The 26,318-nt window shown below is 46.4% G+C and overlaps 1 protein-coding gene across 6 annotated transcripts; it reads left to right on the forward strand.

Annotated features, from left to right (window-relative positions):
- The first annotated feature begins 1,501 nt into the window (after window positions 1-1,501).
- Mdc1 (mediator of DNA damage checkpoint 1) lies at window positions 1,502-23,056 on the forward strand. Of its 6 annotated transcripts, XM_070024201.1 has the most exons (16): window positions 1,503-1,883; window positions 2,264-2,379; window positions 6,710-6,848; window positions 9,433-9,810; window positions 9,892-9,967; window positions 11,259-12,655; window positions 12,799-12,864; window positions 13,014-13,094; window positions 14,132-14,905; window positions 15,011-15,054; window positions 16,289-17,905; window positions 17,985-18,101; window positions 18,213-18,395; window positions 18,994-19,119; window positions 19,214-19,324; window positions 22,816-23,056. In XM_070024201.1, exons 3-16 carry the CDS (start codon window positions 6,713-6,715, stop codon window positions 22,981-22,983), a joined length of 5,274 nt encoding a protein of 1,757 aa, XP_069880302.1. In that variant the 5' UTR covers window positions 1,503-1,883; window positions 2,264-2,379; window positions 6,710-6,712; the 3' UTR covers window positions 22,984-23,056. The 6 variants fall into 6 exon arrangements, with proteins under 6 accessions (XP_069880306.1, XP_069880302.1, XP_069880301.1 ...); XM_070024205.1 differs by lacking the exons at window positions 2,264-2,379; window positions 22,816-23,056 and adding an exon at window positions 20,090-20,397 and having other exon boundaries at window positions 1,502-1,883; XM_070024200.1 differs by lacking the exon at window positions 2,264-2,379.
- Window positions 23,057-26,318: the final 3,262 nt, after the last annotated feature.

A 26,318-nucleotide genomic window follows, 5' to 3' on the forward strand; every position in this document is an offset into this window, starting at 1 on the left:
ATGTGAAAAGGCAAATATGGAGTGAGATGATCGAACTTAAATATCATTCCGGCCTGTCCTTTTTACATACTTCGATGAAACTAGTGGTTTTTTTAGCTTACTGATGTCACTGACCAGGTATCCCCTTTGCAGAGTCCCAAGGTTGCAAAAGAAAAGGGAGAACTGTATGGGCGCAAGTTAAAATCCATGTTTCCTCCCAGGTAGAAGTAACCAAATCAAGAACCAGGAATACATAAATGATTAAAAATTAGTCCCCTAGCCTCCAGAATCTTACAGTTTGTTAAGCGTATATGAGTCAGGTGAGCACTGTAATGAAGCCATGATACCAAGGTCGTTGTTAATTAGCATTGAGTAATACACAGATCAACACACATTTTTTAAGTCCTCTAATTAAATTAACATCAACTAGAACAGACTGGAGGTGTGGCTCCACGTGTAGAACACCTGTTTTAAGAAGTATGAGGCCCAGGGGCTGAGAAGGTAGCTCTGGTAGAGTGCATGCCTTGCAAGCATGAGGCCCTGGGTTCGATTCCTCAGCACCACATAAAGAGAAAAAGCCGGAAGTGGCGTTGTGGCTCCAGTGGTAGAGCACTAGCCTTGAGCTGAAGAGCTGAGGGACAGCGCCCAGACCAGAGTTCAGGCCCCATGACCGGCAAAAAAAAAGAAGTATGAGGCCCATAAGTCAATCCCCAGTGCTGCCAGAAAAAAAAATGTTTTAGGGTGTTGTGGGTTTTTTGTTTTTGGCGGTTCAGTGTATTGAACTCAGTGCCTCAGGTTTATCAGAGAAGTACTCCATCACATGAACCACACCCAACCACACCTTCACCATGAAATGTAATTGTGCTGTTCGCAGAAAGAGCTAGAATTTCTACGTTATATAACCTGTAGGAACCTAAGCTAGTCGTTTAACAGAGCTTCCTATGTCTGACTTAGAAAATCTACTTCAGACTATTGGCTATGGACATAACAAAGATCAAAGGGGAAAGAATTCCATGTCGAAGTCTACCTATTTTCTATGCCATACTAGTAGACAATACATTATTTTGGCATATTTTTCTCGTCCCTTGAATGGTGATTACAGACTTGTTAGCAAACCAGTTTTGCCTTTGGATTTTTCATTTAGGAAAACGACCTCAAAATGTCCGTCAGAGATAAATTCCCCAGAAGAAATGACATGACATTTTACTAAGCAGACCAAATCAAAAAGGAAATGAAATTCCACCGCAATGAGGAGTCTTCCCAGGGCCACGCCTATGGGCTGCTATCCAAACTGCAGCCTCCAGCCACGACTGCAACCCGCAGCCAGTTTTCATTTTTCCTGAGTCAGCTTACACCATATCTGGGAGGACCGCGGAAGGCCGCTCTGTAACGCACCGGCCGCGTTGGGTAATCTCTATGGTACGGCCCTTCTATCCACTGCCAGCAGCTAGCGCCAGACTCTCTGGTCGCGCCTTGGAAATCTGCGCGGGAAGTGGGTGGCTTTCGGCAGCCGGGGGTTGGCCTTTGGCGCGGACCAATGGCTGCGTGCTATTCTCTGCCTCCCGACGGCTGCATCGAATTTATCATTTACTTTAACTGATCGGTCTCCCGCCACCAGCCGACTCTTTTAAGCGGCGAGGTGGGGGTGGGGCTTCAAATGTGCCCGAAGCTTCTTCGGCCTGCTGCGGACTTTGAAAGATAGGAGACGGGAGCCAATCAGCGAGTTGATCTCCTTCCGGAATACGCACTTGCTCCGCCCACGCCGCGGCCGTTACTGGTGGCGCGAGCGGGCGCGCAGCGACTCAAAATAAGTGAGTTCTGGGGACCTCGCCCACAGCTATCAGGTACCATCTTGGTCCTTCCGGAAGGCTGGAGGGGCGTGCCTTGGGTGCGTCCTGGCCGAGGTAATTTGAAAGTTTGTTTTCTCATTGTAATACTCACCCCTTTGCCTGGCGCCCGGACTCCAGTTTAGGTCTGAGGACTCAAGGGAGACTTTGGGCCTCGAGGGGACTTACAGGGGTGTGAAGATCAAAGATGGTGGCCCTTCAAATTGGAGCCAATCGGCGTGGGCGCCCGTTGAGGTTGGCGCGCTTAGGGACAGAAATAACCCCCCGGGGGGCGGGGGCGTTCTTACTTTCCTTGTCAACAGTTTCCCCGTCAGGGTGGCATCTTTCGAGGTAAAATTACATCCATACTACTTTGAATTTCCGTCATTTGTTCTTTCATTAGTAGCCTCAATGCCATAGCCAACATGAGAGCAGGATTCTTTTCTACTTAATTGAAGGTGTATCTGAAATAGGTCCGATGGCACCAGGTGTGCATAATCACCATAGAATGCATAGGAGGAGACCATAGAATGCATGGGAACGACACACTTCTATTACTACAGACTGGAAGCAGGTATGCACAGACATAAGGTTCTGATCATAGAGCTAGCTAAAGAGTTTAGATTGTTTAGATTGTATGCTGTGGGCAATAGAAAGCACAAGAGAATATTGGGAGGAAGAGAGATTATCTGGGAGATACTAGCCAAGTTCCTCAGCTCACCTATGTTCCAGTTTGTGAATCTGGAAAATTGGAGAATAACTCCTACTTTCCATGGTTCAGGGGTACATTAGGTTAGTATAAAATAGTATTTGTTGCATAGAAGCCACTGTCTTGTCAGCTGTTCTGGTTCTTTGCACTTTAGTCTGATCATGCTTAGATGGTAAGTGAAGTAAAAAGCTCGGCTTTGCTGGGCGCTAGTGGCTGGTGACTCACACCTGCTAATCAGGAGGCTGAGTTCTGAAGATGTCCATTTGAAGCCAGCCCAGGAAGAAAAGTTTGTGAGACCCTTCCAATTAACTAGAAAAAAAATGTGTGTATATATCTATCTATATTTATTTAAAGCCAGAAGTAAAGGTGTGGTTGATAGAGTGCCAGCCTTGACACTGTTAAGAATAAAGGCAAATATACATTTAACATACTCCAAGCTTTTTCAATATGTCTTCCAAGCAGGAAAAAGCTAGGCTCAATATCTTACTGCTTCAGCTTCCTGACTAGCTGGAGCTACTTCGCTTTCAAACTTATTTAAAGCACCTTTTTATAATTATGTAGTTGGGACCTTGTAGTGTTTGTTACTTGTGTCATGGGGGGGGGAACCTTAAGTCCTGGTTAATTGGAGATAAGAGTCTTTCATGACTATTATTCTAATTTTTCAGGAGGCTGAGATCTGAAGATCTATGTTTGAAGCCAGCAGAGGCAAATTCAAGAGACTCTTATCTTTAAATAACCAGAACAAGAACATGAGGCCCTGAGTTCCAACATTAAAAAAAAGAAATCAAGCTGGCCTTAAACACATGGTTTTCCTACCTCAGCTCAATAAGGGCTAGGATTACGGACATGCAATATCACACTGCACTCAAACTTTTTTTTTTTTTTTTGCCAGTCCTGAGGCTTGAACTCAGGGCCTGGGTACTACCCATGAGCTTCTTTTGCTCAAGGCTAGTGGGTCACAGCACCACTTCTGGCTTTTTTTTTTTTTTTTTTTGTCTGTCATGGGGCTTGAACTCTGGGGCTGGGCACTGTCCCTGTGCTCTTCAGCTCAAGGTGAGTGCTCTACTGCTTGAGCCACAGCAGCACTTCTGGTTTTTTAGTTTACTGGAGATAAGAGTCTCACAGACTTTCCTGCCCAGGCTGGCTTTGAACCATGATCCTCAGATCTCAGCCTCCTGAGTATAGCTAGGATTACAGGCATGAGCCACTGGCACCTGGCATCTGACTTTTTTGTTTATGTGTTACTGAGGAATCAAACCCAGGGCTTCATGCATGCTAGGTATGCTCTTAACACTAAGCCACATTCCCAGCCCCTTGTTTTATTTTTATTTTATTTGTAACTCATGGGGCTTGAATTCAGGGCCTGGGTGCTGTCCCTGTGCTTTTTTTGCTCAAAGCTAAAACCTTGCCGCAGCATCACTTCCCGTGTTCTTTTCTTTTCTTTTCTTTTGGTCAGTCATGGGGCTTGAACTCTGGGCTTGGTCACTATATCCCTGCATTCTTCAGCTCAAAGTGAGCACTCTACTGTTTGAGCCACAGCACCACTTCCGGTTTTCTAGTGGTTAATTGGAGATAAGTGTCTCCTGGACTTTTCTGCCCAGGCTGGCTTTGAACCATAATCTCAGCCTCCTCAGTGGCTAGGATTACAGCCACTGGAACCCGGCAAATTAATTTTTTGTTGTTGTTGTTGGTGGTCATGGGGCTTGAACTCTGAACTCTGGGCCTAGGCGCTATCTCTCAGCTCTTACAGCTCAAGGTGAGCACTCTACCGCTTGAGCCACAGCATCACTTCCTCACTTCCGGTTTTCTGATGGTAAAGTAGGGATGAGTCTTTGACAAGCAGAGCACAGGTGAATCACACCTGTAATTCTAGCTACTCAGGATGCTAAGATCTGAAGATTACAGTTCAAAGTCAGTCAAGGCAGAAAAGTCCCCTGTGAGACTTTTATCTCCAATAAACTACTCAAAAAAAGCTGGAAGTAGTGTTATGGCTCAAGTGGTAGAGTGTTAGCATTGAGCACAAAGAGGCTCAGGGATAGCACCCAGGCCCTGAGTTCAAGCTGTAGGACTGGTTAAAAAAGTCTGACTTTTCTCTCCAGGCTGGCTTTGAACCTTGATCCTCAGATCTTACCTTCCTGACCAGGATTATAGGTGTGAGCCATTAGCACCCCACTTTTTTTTAGTTTTTTTTTGGGGGGGGTCCAGTCTTGGGGCTTGAACTGTGGGCCTGGGCGCGGTCCCTAAGCTCTTCAGCTCAGGGCTAGCGCTCTACCACTTGATCCACAGCGCCACTTCTGGCTTTTTTCTTTTTGCTTATGTGGTGCTGAGGAATCGAACCCAGGGCCTCATGCATGCAAGACAAGTGCTCTAACTGAGCCACCTTCCCAGCCCCCCACCTTTTTTTGGGGGGGCAGTCCAGTTGTGGGGCTTGAACTCTGGGCCTGGGCGCTGTCCCTCAGCTCTTCAGCTCAAGACTGGTGCTCTACCACTTGAGCCACAGTGCCACTTCCGGCTTTTTTTTTGCTTATGTGGTGCTGAGGAATCGAACCCAGGGCCTCATGCATGCAAGGCAAGCACTCTAACACTGAGCCACCTTCCTAGCCCCATTAAAAAAAAAAGTAAGCCGGGCGCTGGTGGCTCACGCCTGTAATCCTAGCTACTCAGGAGGCTGAGATCTGAGGATCGCGGTTCAAAGCCAGCCTGGGCAGGAGAGACTGTGAAACTCCTATCTCCAATAAACCACCAGAAAACCGGAAGTGGCGCTGTAGCTCAAGTGGTAGAGCGCTTGCCTTGAGCTGAAGAGCTGAGGGACAGTGCCCAGGCTCAGAGTTCAAGCCCCACAGCCGACAAAAAAAATAAAAAAATAAAAAAGTAAGCTGGGCGCTGGTGGCTCACGCCTGTAATCCTAGCTACTCAGGAGGCTGAGATCTGAGGATCGCGGTTCAAAGCCAGCCCGGGCAGGAGAGACCGTGAGACTCCTATCTCCAATAAACCACCAGAAAACCGGAAGTGGCGCTGTAGCTCAAGTGGTAGAGCGCTCGCCTTGAGCTGAAGAGCTGAGGGACAGCGCCCAGGCCCAGAGTTCAAGTCCCACGACCGACAAAAAAAAAAAAAAAAAAAAAAAGTATTTGTTGGCCATGAGGCTTGAACTAAGGGCCTGGGTGTTGGCCCTGAGTTCTTTTTGCTCATGGCTAGTGCTCTATCACTTTTTTTTGGGGGGGGGGGGTGGTCATGGGGCTTGAACTCTGATCTTGGTGCTGTCCCTGTGCTCTTGCACTCTTCAGCTCTAGGCGAGCACTCTACCACTTGAGCCACAGCACCACTTCCTGTTTTCTGATGATTTATTGGAGATAAGAGTCTCACGGACTTTCCTATCCATGCTGACTTTGAACCTCCAGAACCTCCTGGGTAGCTAGGATTGCAGGCGTGAGCCACCGGCACCCGGTGGCTCTTGGAACCACAGTACTATTTCTGGTTTTCCGGTGGTTCATTGGAGATAAGAGTCTCAGAGACTTCCCTGCTTGGGCTGGCTTCAGATCATGGTACTCATATCTCAGCTTCCTGAGTAGTTTGGGATAACAGGTGTGAGCTATGGGAGCCCAGCCTCATTCTGTTTTTAATTGGTTGGATTGGTTGTTGAACCCAGAATCTCACATATGCTGGGTGAATGCTCCTCTAAGCTACTCTCCCTCCAGCCTCCTCCATATTGTGTGTGTGTGTGTGTGTGTGTGTGTGTGTGTGTGTGTGTGTGTGTGTGTGTGTGTAAACGTGCACACACACGCATACACACGCATGCTCATGCCAATACTGGGGCTTGAACTCACAGCCTGGGTGCTGTCCCTTAGTTTCTTCCCCTCCCCCCTTTTCTGCTCAAGAATTGAGCTTCGGTACTTGAGCTATAGCTCCTCTACTGGATTTTTGGTGGTTCATTTGAGATGAGTATTGCAGACTTTCCTGTCCAGGCTGGCTTTGAACCATGATCCTCAGATCTCAGCCTTCCTACTAGCTAGGATTACAGGCTTGAGCCACCAGTGCCTGGCTCCAAAAAGTATTTTTAAATGTTTCAGAAGGATAACAAAATGATTGGTAGGAAGGGAAGCATCCACAACTATCAAGGTTTACTTCCAGTTATCATTCTCCACATGCTGCATATGCAAACCAGTGGTGGGATAATGATAATGTCTTTCCTTAACAGAGCATGGAAGACACCCAGACTATTAACTGGGATGCTGAAGAGGAGGAGGAGACAGAGCAATCCAGAGGATCCTTGGGGCATAGCTCGGAACCTGTGGGGCAACTGAGAATTTTCAGTGGCACGCATGGACCAGAAAAAGGTCAGGGGTATTACATGCTAAAGGATAGTTATAGATCTTTTTTTTGTTTTTTTTTCTTTTGGAGGTACTGGGGATTAAATTCAGGGCCTGTGCTTGCTAGGTTGGTTCTTTTATCAATTGAGTAATAACTCTACATCCTACTTAGTTCACTATTTTGGAGATTGGAGTTTAGCAAACTTTTTTTTTGTTTTTTTGCCAGACTGTCTTTGAACCAACAGCCATCAGTGCATAGCTTGGTGGTGGTGGTGGTGGTGGTCATGGTCATGGTCATGGTCATGGTCATGGGCTTGAACTCAGGGCCTGGGCTCTTTCCCTGAGAGTCTCACACAAAGCTGGTACTCTACCACTTGAGCCATAGTGCCGCTTCTGGTTTTCTGGTGATTCATTGGAGATAAGAGTCTCACAGAATTTCCTGCCTGGGCTGGCTTTAAACTGTAATCCTCATATCTCAACCTCCTGAGTAGTTAAGGTTATAGATGTGAGCCACTAGGGCCTGGCTTCTTTTTTTTCTCTATTATTTTTCTTATTAAAAAATACCAAGGGGGCTGGGAACTGTTGACTCACGCCTGTAATACTAGCTACTCAGGAAGCTGAGATCTGAGGATCACTGTTCAAAGCCAGCCCTGGCAGAAATGTCCTGGAGACTCTTATCTCAAATTAACTACCAGGAAACCAGAAGTGGTACTGTCTGTCAAGTGGTACAGTCTTCCCTTGAGCTGAAGAGCTCAGGGACAGCTCCCAGGCCCCAGAGTTCAAGCCTCACAACCGGGGAAAAAAAAAAAAAACCAACGGACTAGGAATGTGGCTTAGTGGTAGAGTGCTTGCCTAGCATGCTTGAAGCCCTGGGTTCAATTGCTCAGTACCACATACACAGAAAAGGCCAGAAGTGGCACTTTGGCTCAAGTGGTAAGAGTGCTAACCTTAAGCAATAGAAGCCCAGGGACAGTGTTCAGGCCCTGACTCAAGCCCCAGGACTGGAAATCAATCAATTAATCAATCCAGGTTTATTTTACTTTTTTAAATTAGCTTACATCAATTATACTAATATTAGCTTACATTAGTTATACTTTTTTTTCTTTGTGCCAGTACTGGGGCTTGAACTCAGAACCTTGTACTCTGGCTTGGCACTTTCACACAAGACTGGTACTCTGCCATTTAAGCTACATCATTTTAGCAAGTCCATTTATGTGTACATCGTGTGTGTGTGGGTGGGTGTGTGGGGGGAGGTATGTGCGCACGCACACATGTGTGCACCAGTCCTGAGGCTTGAACTCAAGGTGTGGGCATTGTCCCCAGGTGTTTTTGCTCAAGGCTGCCACTCTACCAGTTGAGCATAGCTCCACATGTGTTTTTTTGGTGGTTAATTGGAGATCAGAATCTCATGGGCTTTCCTGCCCAACCTGGCTTCAAATCTTGCTCCGAAGATCTCTGCCTCCTGGGTAGCTAGGAATACATGTGTGAGCCACCTGAACCCATCCTGGCCTCAAACTCTTGATCCTCCTGCCTAAGCCTCCCAACTGCTGAGATTACAGGCATTCTCCACCATGTACAACTGGTCCTTTTTTTTTTTTCTTGGTCAGTCATGGGGCTTGAACTCCGGGCCCGGGTGCTGTCCCTCAGCTCTTCAGCTCAAGGCAACTCTACCACTTGAGCCCCTGCACCATTTCCAGTTTTGATGGTTAAATGGAGATAAGAATCTCATGGACTTTCCTGCCCAGGCTGGCTTTGAACCTTGATCCTCAGATCTCAGCTTCCTGAGTAGCTAGGATTACAAGCATGAGCCACTGGGACTCAGCCCAACTGGTCTTATTTTTAGGGGAGGAAGGGTTGGTAGAAGCTTATATATGTTTCAGAAGAAATCAAAAAAATTGTTTTACCAGGAAGAGGAACCAACTAAGTTGATTTGTTCTAGAGTAGTGCAGTGATTTTTACTTTAATAGGAAAAGATGAAGAGAATCTAACAACCCACCACAGTCTGGAGATGGGTGATGGTGATTGTTGCACAATGCGTATTTAACACAACTGAATGATAATTAAGATGATAAGTTTATGTATATTTTGTTGCAATAAAATAGTCCACTGGGCATGATAGCACATGCTTCTAATCCTAACACTTAGGAGGCAAGGGTAAGATGGTTGAATTGAAGCCAGGTAGGCTCTATAGTAAGATCTTATCTCAAAAAGTAAACAAGGGCTGGGAAGGTGGCCCAGTGGTAGAGGCTTGCCTTGCATGCCTGAGGCCCTGGGTTCTATTCCTCAGCACCCCATAAGCAAAAAGAAAAAAGCTGGAAGTGGTGCTGTAGCTCAAGTGGTAGAGTGCTAGCCTTGAGCTGAAGAGCTGAGGGACAGCGCTCAGGCCCAGAGTTCAGGCCCCATGACCAGACCCAAAAAAAAAAAAAAGTAAACAAAAAGTCCAATGGGAAGGGACAGGGTTTTATATATGAATAATGCATTATATAATTTTTCAATGCCTAGATGTTCTAAGGCTTTTTTTCTAATATTTGTGGCAGGCTTGAGTGAATAGCAGGGTAACTAACCAGAACATTTGCCTAACCTTGGACTTCATCTACTCTCGAATTCTTAGATTTTCCACTATATCTTGGGAAGAATATGGTAGGCCGAAGCCCTGAGTGTGCAGTGACCCTGCCCTTTTCATCCATCTCCAAACAACATGCAGTGATTGAAATTTTGGCCTGGAACAAAGCACCCATCCTTCAGGATTGTGGAAGCCTCAATGGTACTCAAATCCTGAGGCCACCTAAAGCCTTGAGCCCTGGAGTGAGTCATCGTCTGAGGGACAAGGAATTGATTCTGTTTGCTGACTTTCCCTGCCAGTACCATCGCCTGGATGTCCCTCAACCCGTTGTTTCCCAGGGCCCTCTAACAGTAGAAGAGACCCCCCGGGTACAGGGAGGAACTCAGCCCTCTCGGCTTTTGGTTGAGGACTCAGAGGAGGAAGTAGGTAAGTTTGTTTATTGGGAGCCTGGATGAAGAGGCGGGAATAATGATTGTAAAATTGTTCATCTTTGCTCTTCCTTGCCAGATTTTGTTTCTGAAAGGTGTGTTACGAAAGAATCAGCGACCACATCCTCCCCTTTGCCAACAGTGGTTCCAGAAAGGTGAGAATCAAAGGGTCAAATTCCTGCATGAAAACAAGAGGAATAAGCAGGAGCTGGAGGATCCGTCTCTAAGAGATGATTATCCTGAAAAGTGGAGCTTAGGGACTATACATATATTCATTTACTCCACTGAATTTTTTTTTCCAGTCCTGGGGCTTGAACTCTGGGCCTGGGCGCTGTCCCTCAGTTCTTCAGCTCAAGGCTAGCACTCTACCACTTGAGCCACAGTGCCACTTCTGTTTTTCTGAGTGGTTTATTGGAGATAAGCCTCAGGACCTTTCCTGCCCAGACTGGCTTTGAACCGTGATCCTCAGCCCTCAGCCTCCTGAGTAGCTAGGATTACAGGTGTGAGCAACCGGCACCCGCTTTTTTATAATTTGTTTTGTTTTGTTTTGCTTTTGGTCATGTGGCTTGAACTCAGGGCCTGGGCGCTGTCCCTGAGCTCTTGAGCTCAAGGTGAGTGCTCTACCACTTGAGCCTCAGCACCACTTCTTCCTGAGCTTCTCTTGCTCAAGGCTCGTACTCTACCACTTGAACCCCAGCACCACTTCCGGCTTTTTCTATTTATGTGGTACTGAGGAATCGAACCTAGGGATTCATGCATGCTAAGCAAGCACTCTTAGCACTAAGCCACATTCCCAGCCACTCCATTGAATTTTAATGGAATATCTGATGTATATCAAAGGAAAACTAATTGCTAAAAATACTAATTACCTATGTCTGCCCTTGAGCTCACAGTTGAATAGGATACCCTTCTCTCTCTCTCTTTTTTTTTTTTTTTTTTTGGTGCTTGTACTGGGATTTGACTCAGGGCCTTGGCTTTTTCACTCATGGCTAGCACTTGCCTCTAGTTTTGGCATTTTAGCAAGTTATTTTTTTTATTTATTTTTTTTTTTTGTCAGTCGTGGGGCTTGAACTCTGGGCCTGGGTGCTATCCCTCAGCTCTTCAGCTCAAGGCGAGCGCTCTACCACTTGAGCTACAGCGCCACTTCCGGTTTTCTGGTGGTTTATTGGAGATAGGAGTCTCACGGTCTCTCCTGCCCGGGCTGGCTTTGAACCGCGATCCTCAGATCTCAGCCTCCTGAGTAGCTAGGATTACAGGCGTGAGCCACCAGCGCCCGGCTAGCAAGTTAATTTCTAATAGGAGACGCTCAAATTTGTCTGCCCATGCTGACTCTGAACCTCAGATCTCAGCCTCCTAGGTAGCTAGAATTATAGATGTAGCCACTGGCACCAAACTGGGATATTCCTTCTTAGGAAGTAAATTCTATAGATTCTTTTCTCTTCACAGTGATGAAGAAGGGCCTTCTCCAGCCCCTGGTGGTTCTGGGACATCTTTTCCCTTCAACTTGGACAGTGACACAGATGAGGAAAAAGACCAACAACCAGCAACAGGGGAGACTGCTTTAACTTCAAGGAAAGATACCACTGCAGAGGCAGAGCAGCCTGAAGCCAGTGGAGTTCCGACTACTGTCAGACTAGTAAAGGCTCAATCTTCAGTGGAGAATGACCAGGGCACAAAAATTAAGAATGTGGGAAATGGAGAGATTCTGGAGAGGAGCCAGCCTCCTGAGGACAGTGACACAGATGTGGATGAAGAAGACAGATCTTCTGGCAGGGCAGCTGATGTCCATTTGGAAAGGGCTCAGACTTCTGGCTTTGTGGATAGTGATACTGATATGGAAGAAGAGGGAATTCCTGCCACCCCAGTTGTTCCTATGAAGAAGAGGCAAATCTTCCATGGAGTTGGTACAAAGGATCCTGGAACATCTGGTGCGGCACATGTGCAAGAGAGCCCAACTGGTAGTGATATAGATGTGGAGGAGGGCAAAGCTCCACTGGCTGTCCCTGCAGAGAGAAACCAAACTTCCGTTGTGATCAACAGCGATACAGATGATGAGGAAGAAGTCTCAGCAGCACTCACATTGGCATGTCTGAAAGAGAATGGATCTGTTCTATGGGACAGAGGCACAGGCATGGGAGAAGACAGAGAACAACCTGTAGTCCTTCAAGAGCAAAGCCACATTGACTCTGGGAAAGACAGTGACACAGACATGGAAGAAGAATGGCTCCCAGTGGGAAAGAAGGAAACTGTCCCTAGTGGTCACACAGACAAGGGTGGGGCTCTTGTTATAGCAGATTCAGAAAAAGACCAACTTTCTTTTAGCAACAGCGATGTAGGTGAGAAAACAGATCTGAGCTCATCTAGGATTCACCTTCAGAGAAGCCAGAACTCCTCCTCTACTGTAATGGGCAACAATACAGAAATGGAGGAAGAAGTCCCATCAGGGCCAGTTGTTACAAATCAGGAGCCTAGCAAGGGTACAAATCAAATAGATGTGGAAGCAGGAGGGAACCTAGCAAAGATGCCTGTGGTTCCTCTAGAGAAAGGTGGACTTCCTGATGAAAACTGGGATACAAATGTGATAGAGGACCGGTCCTTAGTAGCAGATGTGAAAAAGAATCAGCATCTGGAAAAAGAAAATCCTAGACCTGCAGATGTCTTTGAGCAGGAGCAAGCTCTTGAGGTAGTCACCCAAAGTGGATCTCCTATGACACAAGTGGAGCAGATATTATTGCACCCAGTTAAGCCTACACAGTCACAGAGAGAGGGAGCCCAGACCCCAACAGGAAGAGGGGAAAAAGCACATAAGGGCAGGACCAAAGACTCCAAAGACAACTATGATGGTGAGTGTTGCCCTTCCTTCCTTCCTTGGTCATTCATATAAACTGGTTGTAAGGACTAGGAAGAGAATAATAGAGATAAAGTAAGGAGTTAGGGTCAGACATGATTTTTTCTTTGATGATCTCTCCTGTACTCATCCCACCAGATCCTGAAGATCTGGACCTTCAGGCCACTCAGTGCTTTGTGGAGAGAGAGAATCAGAGCGTGGAAGGTGAGGCACCTGGTGCCAGCAGGAACCTGGGAGACTAGACTGGTGGACGTTGAAGGTTGTGAAGGCTGGAGTGGGCAGGGCAGTAGACCTGAAGTAGGGTCTGTATTCAATACAGAGGAGCTGTATTCAAGGCTTCTTTTCTTGTACAGTAGTCCAGAGGATGGAGGATGAACCCACCCAGGCCTTCACATGTACCCTACCCCAGGAGCACAGCCCTTCTCAGACCCCAGGTACAAGAAACTCTACTGTGTGCATCACCTTTGCATCTTTTCTTACCTTCTGCCTCTGCATGGTCCTTTCTCATGGTTCTTTCTTATTCTTTTGCAATTTTGTTGATGTTTCTTCATCTTATCAGGGGGAAAAAAAAGTGCTGGGTATGGTGCTATTTAGAATACATGGAGGTGGAGGCATGAGGGTGGCATTTTGAGATCAGTCTGGACTACATAGTGAAACCTTGTCTCAAAACAACAATAAACAGGATTAGAGACTAGCTCAAGTGGTAGAGTGCATGAAGCCCTGAATTCAAACTCCAGTATTTGCCAATAACTTTTTAAACATAATAAAAATGACATGGGCTGGGAAGGTGGCTTAGTGGTAGAGCGCTTGCCGTGCATGCATGAGGCACTGGGTTTGATTCCCCAGCACCACATAAGCAAAAAGAAAAAAAGCCAGAAGTGGCTCTGTGACTCAAGTGGTAGAGCGCTAGCCTTGAGCTGAAGAGCTGAAGGACAGCGCCCAGGCCCAGAGTTCAGGCCTCACAACCGGACCCAAAATAAATAAATAAATAAAAATAAAAATGATATAACTCAGATCCATAGTCTAGATCTAGCCTATTGAATGAGTTTTCATATTTTCATGTAAGGGTATGATCACTTCTTCTTTTTTTTTATTTGGACAATCCTGGGGCTTGGACTCAGGGCCTGGGCACTGCCCCTGAGCCTCTTTATGCACTTGAGCCACACCATCACTTCTGGCTTTTTTGAGTAGTGTATTAGAGATAAGATCAAACAGGGACTTTTCTGCTGGCTTCAGACCACAAACCTCAGCTCTCAGCCTCCTGAGTAGCTAGGATTATAGACATGAGCCAGTAGCATCCAGCTTGATCTTTTATTATTAAATGTTAAAACTACTACATTATTCCCAGCTTTCCTTTAATAACACATTTAGATATTCATCAGTTTATCTTAATCCTTTTTCAGCCTGCAACCTTTTTTATCTTTTAACCTCTGTGTTTCTTTTTTCTCTGACACTGTCTCTTTATGTGCAGGTGCCCCAGATGAGCCTTGGGAAGTCTTGGCTACTCAGCCATTCTGTCTGAGAGAGGTTGAGGTCTCTGAACCCCAGCCCACTGCTGTCCACTTTGAGGTTCACAGATCTTGCCAATCTCCATCTAGGGCAGTATCGAGAGACCAGCATCCAGAGAACCCAGTTCACACAGAGCCATTGGAGAGAGCCATTGAAGGCAAAGGGATGCAGACTGTGGAGAAAGAAATGGACACACCAAAAGGAACAGCAGAGAGGGTGCAACCTGAGAAATGGCTGTCAGAGAGGGAAATCAAAGGATGGCCATCAGACAGTGAGAAAGAAGATGTGACAGGGGAAAAAGAATTAACTAGAGAGATAGAGCATAAAGAGCAAAACCAAATGTTAGCTGGAGCTGTCCAAACACAAGAGTTTGACACAAAAGTGAAAAGTGTCAGTCCTAAAAGGGATAGGGAAAGTTTGGAATTAGAAATGGAGACATCCAAGGAAATACAAGAAAACGAGAAGAAGGAGGCCCTTACAAGAGAAGTACATGAGAGACAGGAAGATAAACCAGTGCCAAAGAAAAAATGCAAGCCAGCTGAGTTAGAAGTGAATCTAGATAGGGGGGAGGCAGACACGGGGAGCCAGAACCAGAAAGGGCAAGCTGCCAGTCCAACACCGGAGTTTAGAGTGGAAACAGGGCACCTTCAGGGACTTACTTCAGGCCCCTTAGTTTCTGAGAGCCAGCCAGGTGGCAGAAGGAGAGCCCTAGTGAGTCCCAGAAGGCAACCAAGAGGTAAGTGAAAGAGAAGAACCCAATGTGGTATGTGAACCTCATGATCATCACTTTCCAGGCGAACAGGCTACTTAAAACTAAGCCACCCTTCTGTTTACTCTCTAGGCCACTCCAAGCGCAAGATGCCAGCTGCTAAGAAGGCTTCCAGGGTAAGAGATGTTTTATTTTTGTCAGTTGTAGGCTTGAACTAGAGGCTTGGGCACTGTCTCTGAGCTGCTTTTACTCAAAGCTAGCGCTCTACCATTTGAGCCATAGCACCACTTCCAATTTTTCTAAATAGTTCATTAGAGATAGGAGTCTCACAGCCTCTCCCGCCTAGGCTGGCTTTGATCTGCTTTCCTTAGATCTCAGCCTTTTAAGTAGCCTGAATTACAAGCCTGAGCCACCAGTGCCCAGCTCAGGAGCTGTTTTCTTGACTTTCCCTATGCCCTAGGTCAGTCCTCCATCCTTTCCAGCAACCTTTTTCCCTGGCCTTTCCAATTCCTTCCACCATGGTCTGTTTTCTTCTATCCTTACCACTCCTTAGTTAGCTTCTGTTGTTTTGCCCTTAAGTACCCATTGTTTTCCTTATCTGTTTCCCTAATGGTAACTCCCTCTACCTGACTCAGGAACAGATCTCTTGTTTTGTTCTTTGTTGCCACTGTCATGTGCATGTGGAGAATACCATACTGGCATAGAGAGGCCTGCGGGAAAGGAGATGATGCTTCCTTCACAGTATAATGAAAGACAGGTCAAAGAACAAGAAATTCCAGTCATCATACTTTAACCAGAAACAAGGATCAAGAACAGAGTCCCTACTGGGTGTTGATGGCTTGAGCCTGTAATCCTACTCAGGAAGCTAAGGTCTGAGGATATCTGTTCAAAGCCAGCCTGAGCAGGAAAAGTCCATGAGACTCCTACCTCCAATTAACTACTAAAAAATGGTACTGTTAGCCTCAGGCTGGTGGCTCATGCCTGTACAATCCTAGCTGCTTAGGAGGCTGAGATCTAAGGATCATCACAGTTCAAAGCCAGCCCAGGCAGAAAATTCCTTGAGACTTTAACTACCAGAAAACCAGAAGTGGAGTTGTGGTTCAAAGTGGTAGATTTTTTATTTTTTTTGTCGGTCGTGGGGCCTGATCTCTGGGCCTGGGCACTGTCCCTCAGCTCTTCAGCTGTAGACTAGCGCTCTACCACTTGAGCCTCGGCCCCACTTCTGGCTTTCTCTGCTTATGTGGTGCTGAGGAATCGAACCCAGGGCCTCATGCAGGCAAGGCAAGCAGTCTACCACTGAGCCACCTTCCCAGCCCCTCAAAGTGGTAGCGCAATAGCCTTGAGTGAACAGGAAGAACAGTGTCCTAGAGTCCTCTTTCTCCCTCTTCATTTGCTTCTGTTTCTCCACAGGGCGAACCAGAATCCCCAGATGCTTGTCTGCCTCTGTCTGAGGTTTCAGCCCCACCTCACAGTCCAGGATATCTTGCACCTCAGCCTTTTCTTCCTCCTTCTCCCTCTTCTTCTGAGGCACCTACTCTTAGCAAAAGGCACAGTGGGAGTCAGGAAGCTCCAGAAACTCCCTTGTCCTCAGAGTCTTTTCACCCAAAGCATAGTGTTAGGCCTCGTCGGTCCTCTAGGATGACACCCTCTCCACTCTCTACTGCTCCTACCACTCCCATAGACCCGCCCATCCCCCCTGAGCCTACATATCAGGCAACCCGTACTAGGACACGTAGAACCTCTGTCAAGACCCCTGAACCAGTTGTCCCCAGAGCTCCTGAACTGCAGTCTTCCACCTCCACCGAGCCTGTGTCTCATGCCACTCGGGGTAGGGCTCTTAGATCCTCTGCCAAGACCCCTGGACCAGTTATTCCCTCAGGCCTTGAACTCCAGTCTTGTACCTCCACAGTCCAGCTTGTCACCCCCGAGCCTACATCTCACACCACTCGAGGCAAGACACGTAGGTCGTCCATCCAGACCTCTAGACCAGTTGTCCCCATGGGCCCTGAACTCCAGCCTTCCACCTCCACTGCTCAGCCTGTCACTCCCAAGACTACATCTCATACCACTCGAGGCAAGACACGCAGGTCCTCTGTCCAGACCCCTGGACCAGTTGCTCCCACAGGTCCTGAACTCCAGCCTTCCACTTCCACAGTCCAGCCTGTCACCCCTAAGACTGCATCTGAAGCCACTCAAGATAGGACACATGGGTCCTTTGATGAGACCCCTGAAACAGTTGTCTCCATAGGCTCCAAACTCCTGCCTTCTCCCTCCACGGAGCAGCATCCTGTCACCTCAGGGCCCACATCTCGAGCCACTCGGGGTCGGAAAAATAGGTCCTCCGTCAAAACCCCTGAATCAGTTATCCCCACAGACCCTGACCTCCAGCCTTCCACCTCTGTTGTCCAGACTATCACTCCCAAGCCTACATCTCGGACTACTAGGAGCAGGGCGTGTAAGTCCTCCATTTTGACTTCTGATCCTGAGCCCTTCACCTCCATAGACCAGCCTGTCATCCCTGAGACTATAACTCATAGCAGGACTCTAAATGTTTCATCCGTAAGTGTTACCCCAGTTGTTGCCACCTCTGAAGTCCCTCCTGCCACTATAGCCCAGCCTGTTCCCCTAGAGTCCATGCCTCAAGCCAATTGTAGCAAGAAACAGGATGCTGAAAAACATGGTTCTCTCACACCTGTTAACCTCAAGCCTTGCCCTGCACCCCCTGAATCGAAGCCCAAGTCCTCAAATAACCAAAGACCAGGTGCTGCAAGAGCAGTTGAATCCTTTGGGACCATTCCTGAGCCTGCCTCTCACCAGCTTCCTCAGGCACCTACTCATGCTCCCCGGAACCAAAAGATAAAAACAGAAAGTACATCTGGGTTCACCCCAGAGCCTCTGCCTAAGTTTTCTCAAATCCGCAAGAGGCCTTCTGCTACTGAGGGCTCACCACCACTCCAAAAACGGCCCCAGAAGACAGTGTTCCTCAAGGAAGAGGAAGATACTGTGGAGGAGCCAGGGAAGGAAGAGGTGAGGAGAGGGCTGGGACCACCACACTATGAACAAAAACTGGCTCAGAACCTCCCACCAAGATGTTTCTCAATCCCAGGATACAGTGATCCCAGGACCGGGCAAAAGGAAGAAAGACCAGGCAGAGGAGGGGCCCAAAGGAATACCAAGCCGCAGCCTCAGACGGGCCAAACCTAGTCAAGGATCAGCCCCCAAAGTAAGAGAGGAGGAGCCTGGGGCTTCATGGGACCTGACCCAGGGATTTGAAAGGTGGGCCTTGTTGGCATGGGTAGCTGTGACCAGCTCAGACCAATCCCCTCCCCCCCAGGTACTCTTCACAGGAGTCGTGGATGCTCGTGGGGAGCGGGCAGTACTGGCACTTGGGGGGACTCTGGCCAACTCAGTGACAGATGCTTCCCACCTGGTCACTGACCGAATCCGCAGGACTGTCAAGTTCTTGTGTGCTCTGGGAAGGGGAATCCCTATCCTCTCTCTGGACTGGCTATATCAGGTGAGAGGCCAGAAGACAGCTCACCTAACATTGAAGGAAATGTCAAGATGAAAGGGGACATAGGATGACAAGGGATTAATAAGGCAGAAGGCTTGTTTCATTCAAGAAAACTAGGTCTCACAGTCTTAGTTGTCTTTCTTGCTTAAAGCTGGTGTTCTATCACTTGAGTCATGCCTATAGACTAGCATTTTCCTGGTTAATTGGAGATAGTCTTCAGACTTTTCTGCCCAGTCTGGCATCAAATCCCAATCAGCAAGTCTCAGCCTCCTGAAGTATAGGTTTGAGGCACTGATGCCTGGGTTATTTCAAGAATTTTGGGGGTGGAGGGGCAGTCATGGGACTTTAACTTGGAGCCTGGGCAATGTACCTGAACTTCCTTTGCTCAAGGTTAGCACCCTACCACTTGAGCCACAGCACCATTTCCGGCTTTTTCTATCTATGTGGTACTGAGGAATTGAACCCAGAGCTTTATGCTTGCTAGGCAAGCACTCTACCACTAAGCCACATTCCCAGTCCTCAAGAATTCATTATAGATACTAAGTAGGTTCTCCAGGCAGGGAGTGGGATTAATCCTGATGCTGATTGCTGCTTCCCTTAGTCTCGCAAGGCTGGTCACTTCTTGCCCCCAGATGAGTATCTGGTGACTGACCCTGAGCAGGAAAAGAATTTTGGCTTCAGCCTTCGAGATGCACTGAGCCGGGCTCAGGAGCGAAGGCTGCTGGAGGTGAGCACCTGTCTTTCACCCAGTTCTTCAGCTACCGCACCCCCATTTCCCACCAGCTGTCAGTATAAACATCCATTCCATTTCCCTCTGTCAGGGCTATGAGATTCATGTGACCCCTGGAGTCCAGCCACCACCACCTCAGATGGGAGAGATCATCAGCTGTTGTGGAGGCACAATCCTGTCCAACATGCCCCGGCTCTATAAGGTATGTCTGGTGTGTTCTGGGTCTAGTGAGGGAACAGCAAAAGACAGCAGGAAGGGAAAAAGGTTAGAAGAAATACAGAGGGCCAACTGACAGTGGCTCACGCCTGTAATCCTAGCTACTCAGGAGGCTGAGATCTGAGGATTGCAGTTCAAAACCAGGCTGGGGGCTGGGAAGGTGGCTCAGTGGTAGAGCGCTTGCTTTGCATGCATGAGGCCCTGGGTTCGATGCCTCAGCACCACATAAGCAAAAACAAAAAACTGGAAGTGGTGCTGTGGCTCAAGTGGTAGAGCGCTAGCCTTGAGCTGAAGAACTGAGGGACAGCGCCCAGGCTCAGAGTTCAGGCCCCACAACCGGACCCAAAACCAGGCTGGGCAGGAACAACTGTGAGATGAATCTCCAATTAATCACCAGAAAACCAGAAATGGCACTGTGGCTTAAGTGGTAGAACACTAGCCTTGAGCTGAAGAGCTGAGGGATAGCGCCCAGGCCCAGAGTTCAAGGCCCACGATCCCCCCCCCCCCCCCAAAAAAAAAAAAAAAAAAAAAACTGGAAGTGATGCTGTGTCTGAAGTGATAGAGTGCTAGCCTTGAGTACAAAGAGGCTCAGGGACAGTGCCCAGGCCTGAGTTCAAGCCCCACAACCAGCAAAGAAAATACGGAGGTACAGATGGGAAAGGTATAAGAATGAGGGAAAAGGGGCTGGGAAGGTGGCTCAGTGGTAGAGCGTTTGCCTCACATGCATGATGCCCTGGGTTCAATTCCTCAGCCCCACATAAACAGAAAAAGCCGGAAGTGGCACCGTGGCTCAAGTGGTAGAGCATTTGCCTTGAGCTGAGGGACAGCACCCAGAGTTCCAGCCCCACGACCGACACTCCCCCCCTCCCCCCAAAAAAAAAGAATGAGGGAAAAGATGTGTTGACACCAAATGGACTTAGTTTTATTTTGTGTTTAAACATTTTCAAATACACACAAAAGAAGAATGATGGAAGGGGTGACTGTGCTCAAGAAGACCTGAACACTGAAATAAACCTGTTAAATTGTAACTCCCCTGAACAAAATAAAATGCACACACAAAAGACAAAATGGCTCCATTTCTAGCTTTTTTTTTTTTTTTTTTTTTTTTGCCAGTCCTGGGGCTTGAACTCAGGGCCTGGGCACTGTCCCTGAACTTCTTTTGTTCAAGGCTAGCACCCTACCACTTGAGCCACAATGCCACTTCTGGATTTTTCTGTTTATGTGGTACTGAGGAATTAAGCCCAGGGCTTCATGCATGCTAGGCAAGCACTCTACTACTAAGCCACATTCCCAGCCCCAGCTTTTTGATGATTAAATGGAAATAAGAGTCTTACAGACTTTCCTGCCCAGGCTAGCTTTGAATCATAATCCCCAGATCTCAGCCTCCTGAGTAGCTAGAATTAAAGGTATGAGCCATCAGTGCCTGGCTGCTAATGTATTTTAAAGGATGAGACAAACATTATATTCTTCTACATACTTGTCCTCCTCTAAGAAATATGTAGTGTGGTAGTATCACTATTAATCTCATAACAAATTAACAATAGTTTCTTGGTTGTTTTCTCACTCTATTAATCAATTTTTCAGTTTCATGAAAGAGGTCTTTGTACAGTATTCAAAACAGGATTTAGTTAGGCAAAAGTATCCAGTCAAAGGTACTTGGAGACAAAGGCAAGAGTAACATTTGCACCATGAACTGCAATACTAGACTAGGGAACACAGCAAGGCATACACACTGTTATTCCTTAAAATCAAAAACCCATGGAAATTCTTGTCCAGCAAGTGTGAAGCCCTGAGTTTAATACCACAAAAACAGAAAAGGCAAAAATTCACAAGAGACCATGAATTGATACATTTGTTGTAATTCTCTCACTGTAACATCTCCAACTCACCCTACCTTTTTTAGTTTCCTGCAGAATATTCTCAAGACCAAGCATTCTTCTGTTTGCTTCCTTGTTTATATTGTTTTGGTTTTGGTTTTTTGTTTTGAGAGTCCTGGGGCTTGAACTCAGGGCCTGGGCACTGTCCCTGAACTTCTTTTGCTACATTTGAGCCACAGTGTCACTTCTGTCATTTTTCTGTTTAGTGGTACTGAGGAATCAAACCCAGAGCTTCATGTATGTTAGGCAAGCCCTCTACCAGTGAGCCACATTCCCAGCCCCTAAATTATTTTGTATCTATTACCTTCTTCCTTATTTCTTGGGAAAACAGCACCCGTGACTCACACCTATAATCTTAGCCATTGAGGAGACTGAGATTGTTAGAATCACTGCGTCAAGCCAGCGTTCACAGAAAAAAGTTTGGGAGACCCCCTTCTCAAAAAGCTGATCAAGGTGGTAGAGAACTGTTTATCCTAGTTACCAGAAATCTAACATAGGTATATAGGCATGGCCTAACAGGAAGTAAGAAATCTCAAAAATAACAAGCAAAATTTAGGGCTAAAGTCATGACTCAATGGTAAAAGTGCCTGCTCAGCAAGCACAAGGCCAGGCTCAAAAAAAAAAGAAAAATATTGGATAAGGTCAGGTACTGTACCTCAAGCCTGCAGTCCTAGCCACTTGGGAGGCAGAAATTAGGAGATCAGAGTTTAAGGCAAGCCCAGGCAAAAGTTCACAAGATTCCCATCTCAAACAGTGGCTGGGTGTGGTGGTATGCACCTGTCATCCTAGCTATGGGGGAAGCACAGGGGCTGGGCACAGGGCTGTGAGTCTGTCGTCCTCATCAACACAGGGAAGCACAAGTAGATGGGTGATAGCTCAGGCTGACCTGGCATAAAGGGAGACCCTACCTTGAGAATAACCATTGCAAAAAGGGGCTGAAGTTGTGGCATAAATGTAGAGCACCTGCCTAGCAAGAACACGGCTCTAAACTCAGTCCCAAGTACTGCCAAAAAAAAAAAGCTTGGCTAAATTCATCTTCAGCTTTCAAACAAGGGTACTTCACAGACTGCAACATGTTTCATTCTATTTTTTTTTTTTCTTTTGCCAGTCCTGGGGCTTGAACTCAGGGCCTAGGCACTGTCCCTGAACTTTTTTTTTTTTTGTCAGTTGTGGGGGCTGAACTCTGGGCCTGGGTGCTGTCCCTCAGCTCTTCAGCTCAAGGCTAGTGCCCTACCACTTGAGCCACAGCGCCACTTCCAGCTTTTTCTGAATATGTGGTGCTGAGGAATCAAACCCAGGGCCTCATGCATTCGAGGCAAGCACTCTACCACTGAGCCAACTTCCCAGCCCCCTGAACTTCTTTTGCTCAAAGCTAGCACTCTACCACTTGAGCCACAGAGCCACTTCCAGCTTGTTCTGTGAATGTGGTACTGAGGACTTAAACCCAGGGCTTCATGCATACAAGGCACCCACTCTACCACTGAACCATATTCCCAGACAACATGTTTCATTCTTATGGTGTCCTATTTAGGAGTTACTACTTGAGTAATGTCTTGAATTTATTTTCCACTCTTGACTTTGTCTGCTCTGTCTTTCACAGCCTCAGAGAGTTGTGATCACGTGCCCTGAGGATTTCCCTCGTTGCTCCATCCCATGTCGGGTGGGGCTGCCCCTTCTCTCTTCTGAGTTCCTGCTGACTGGAGTTCTGAAGCAAGAAGCCAAGCCAGAAGATTTTGTCCTTTCCAATGCAGAAATGTCATCTACCTGAAAACCCTAGTACCTAGTATCTTTTCCCTCCCAGCCCAGTAAATAAAGTTCTAGAAGACATATGTTAAAAAGAACCAAGGGCTTTAGCAAGGACTTGGGTAAATTGTTATGTCTTGTCCTAGAATATAGATGAAACCAGAAAGTTTATGGGAAAACAGAAAGATAGGGAAATTTGGAACCAAATGTAGAATGGCCATTCTGCCTAAATTTGTAGCCAGATAATGATGGTGTACATCTGTAATCTTGGCTACTCGAGAAGCAGAGGCAGGAGGAACCAGAGTTTGAGTTTGAGGTCAGCTCAACTGAAGCTAGTGAAACCCTATCTGAAGAAAAAAAAAGTTGGGGGATGGCTCAAGTGATAGAGTGCTTGCCTAGCACTTGAGAAATCCTGGGTTCAATCCCCAGTACCACACACACACAGTTGGCTAATCCCTGGCCGGGGAGTGTGGCTCAGTGGTAGAATGCTTGCTTAGCACACATGAGTCTCTGGATTCAATCCCCAGCACCACCAAAGAAAGGAAATTGGCTAATCATATATGCAGCTATCTTAAGTGTCTGCCTGTCTTTAGCCACACATATAGTCATTCTCCAAACACTCATAACAAAAAGTAGTCTACCTCCTATTTGGAGGCCATCTCTCCTTTTCTTACTAGGTTTCTTGCTCATCTTCAGTAGATAGCAAAAATAATTTTGGTATCAGGCAATCAAAGGATACTTAAAGTAAAATATGAAGTTGGAGTTATGGAATAATACTAAAATATTTTCCTCTCTTCCACCTGGCTGGTTAGAAGCGTTCATTAACTTTGAGACTGTACTTTTATGGCCAGTATTTCTAAAATAAGCATTTTGACTTGGTTCTAGGACAATAAAACACTTACTCTATGCCTTATGGTTTGTTTTTAAATGTCTGGTGTTGAGACAAGGTTTTTAAATAGTTATAAACATGTATTTAACTTTTTTTAAGTTTGAATTTTTTTAAGTTATAAGGCTTTGGAGAAACAAGCCATTATATATTGATGGTGAAAATGTAAAATAGTTTGGCCTGCGTGGTAAACAGATACAAACCAGGTGCTGGTGGCTTTTGCCTGTAATCCTAGCTACTCAGAAGGATGAGATCTGAGGATCATGGCTTGAAGTTAGCCCAGGAAGGAAAATCCAAGAGATTCTTATCTCCAATTAACCACCAAAAATCTGGAAGTGGAATTGTGCCAGCCTGGAGCAAAAATGCTAAGGGACATTGGTCAGGCCCAGAGTTCAAGAGCACAAAAGAGAAAAAAAACAAAAGCAAATGTAGAGCTAGGCACATTGTCATGGACTTCTAATCCCCAGCACTCAGGCAGGAGGCTGAGTGCTAATCCTGTCTCAAAAAATAAATAAATAAAAGGATTAGCTTATTGCCCAGCAATTCTGCTTAGTTCTGTACCTGAAAGAATTGAAAACAAGTACTTATACATGAATGTCCATACCATTACTATTCACAGTAGAGAAAAAAGAGAAAAACAGTACAAATGTTCAGCAAGATATATTCTATACAAGGGAATATTCAACCATAAAAAGGAATAAAATAGTAGTATAGTACTTAGAGGATAAGCCTCAAAAACATTTTACTAAATGAAAAAAACAGACACAATTTAACTTACATGAAATATCCAGGATGGGTGAATCCATGAAGATCAAGAACAGATCGCTGGTTAGAGGCTAGGGAGTAGGGGGACTTGGTAATTGATTAATGGGTCTGGAGTTTTATTGTAAGGTGATAAAATGTTTTGGAACTAGACAGAGGAGGTGGTTGTACCTCTGCAGATGTACTTAATGCCACTGTATTAACATGTTTGACAAATAGTTTATACTGTGTGAATTTCACATCAATGAGAAATAGTTGTTCAATATATTTTTATGCATGTAAATTAATATTAAACTTTGAAAAATTGATGTAGTACAGTTAGTGTGAGGTTTGCCAAGTACTGTGCTTTCTTTTATTTTTATATTTATTATTATTGTCAGTCATGGGGCCTGAACTCGGCCTGGGCGCTGCCCCTCAGCTTTTCAGCTCAAGGCTAGTGCCCTATCACTTTAGCCACAGTGCCACTTCTGGCTTTTTCTGCTTATGTGGTGCTGAGGAATTGAACCCAGGGCCTCATGCATGCAAGGCAAGCACTACCACTGAGCCACCTTCCCAGCCTCTTTATTTATTTTTTGTCGGTCGTGGGGCTTGAACTCTGGGCCTGGGCGCTGTCCCTCAGCTCTTCAGCTCAAGGTGAGCGCTCCACCACTTGAGCTACAGCGCCACTTCCGGTTTTCTGGTAGTTTATTGGAGATAGGAGTCTCACGGTCTCTCCTGCCCGGGCTGGCTTTGAGCCGCGATCCTCAGATCTCAGCCTCCTGAGTAGCTAGGATTACAGGCGTGAGCCAGCGCCCAGCCTCTTTTATTTTTTATTCATTTTCTTGCAGTGCTTGTGAGGAAGAAATCCAGGACCTTGTGCATTGCCAGGCAACTGCTCTACCACTGAGCTACATCCTAGCTGCATTTCACACATACCTACTCATACATTAGCCATCATGACTGGCACACTAAGACTCAAATATCAATTCCTTTGTACAATGCAAAGTCTTTTTTTTTTTTTTTTTGCCTGCTAGGGGCTTGAACTCAGCTTGGGCACTGTCCCTGAGCTTTTTTTTGCTCAAGGCTAGACTCTACCACTTGAGCCAGTGCCAATTCCAGCTTCTGTGTGATACTGAGGAACCCAAGGCTTCATGCATATTAGGCAAGCACTCTACCACTAAGCCACATTCCCAGCCTCAAAGTCTTACCACATGAAATTGTCCCTATCCCTGAACTTACAGGTTTTCTTATAGTAACTTCCATGTCTAGAGTTGGTGCATTTCTCTTCATGTTGAGTTTTTTGTTGTTTGTACTAGTCCTGGGACTAGAACTCAGGGCCTGAGCACTGTCCCTGAGCCTCTCTGTGCTCAATCAAGGCTACTGCTCTACCACTTGAGCCATTGTGCCACTTTCAGCCTTTTCTGTTTATGTGGTACTGAGGAATAAAACTCAGGGCTTCATGTATACTAGGCAAGCACTCTACCACTAAGCCACATTCCCAGTCCCGGATTGTTTTTAAATGCCCCAAATTGAACTCAAGAACAGGGATCTTTGACTTCCAATGAATCCTACAACTTGCAGTACATGGCTTTGTGTAATAATTCTCTTAGTCAAGTTTCTAGCATAGTCAAACTTGGCACTGTCAGCTTATAATTTATGGAAGAGTTATTACAAAGAAGTAGGGAAGAAGCTGGACACTATAATCATAGCTCCTCAGGAGGGTGAGATCTGAG

This window comes from Dipodomys merriami, unplaced genomic scaffold (assembly GCF_024711535.1).
Source record: "Dipodomys merriami isolate MVZ:Mamm:240054 unplaced genomic scaffold, mDipMer1.0.p SCAF_16, whole genome shotgun sequence".
NCBI lineage: Eukaryota > Metazoa > Chordata > Mammalia > Rodentia > Heteromyidae > Dipodomys > Dipodomys merriami.

Coding starts and splice junctions, on each gene's coding strand:
- Mdc1 (XM_070024201.1), top strand. CDS start 6,713: ATGGAAGACACCCAGACTATTAACTGGGATGCTGAAGAGGAGGAGGAG. Junction 12,865..13,013: donor AGAGAATCAGAGCGTGGAAG/GTGAGGCACCTG, acceptor TTTCTTGTACAG/TAGTCCAGAGGATGGAGGAT. Junction 19,120..19,213: donor AGGAGCGAAGGCTGCTGGAG/GTGAGCACCTGT, acceptor TCCCTCTGTCAG/GGCTATGAGATTCATGTGAC.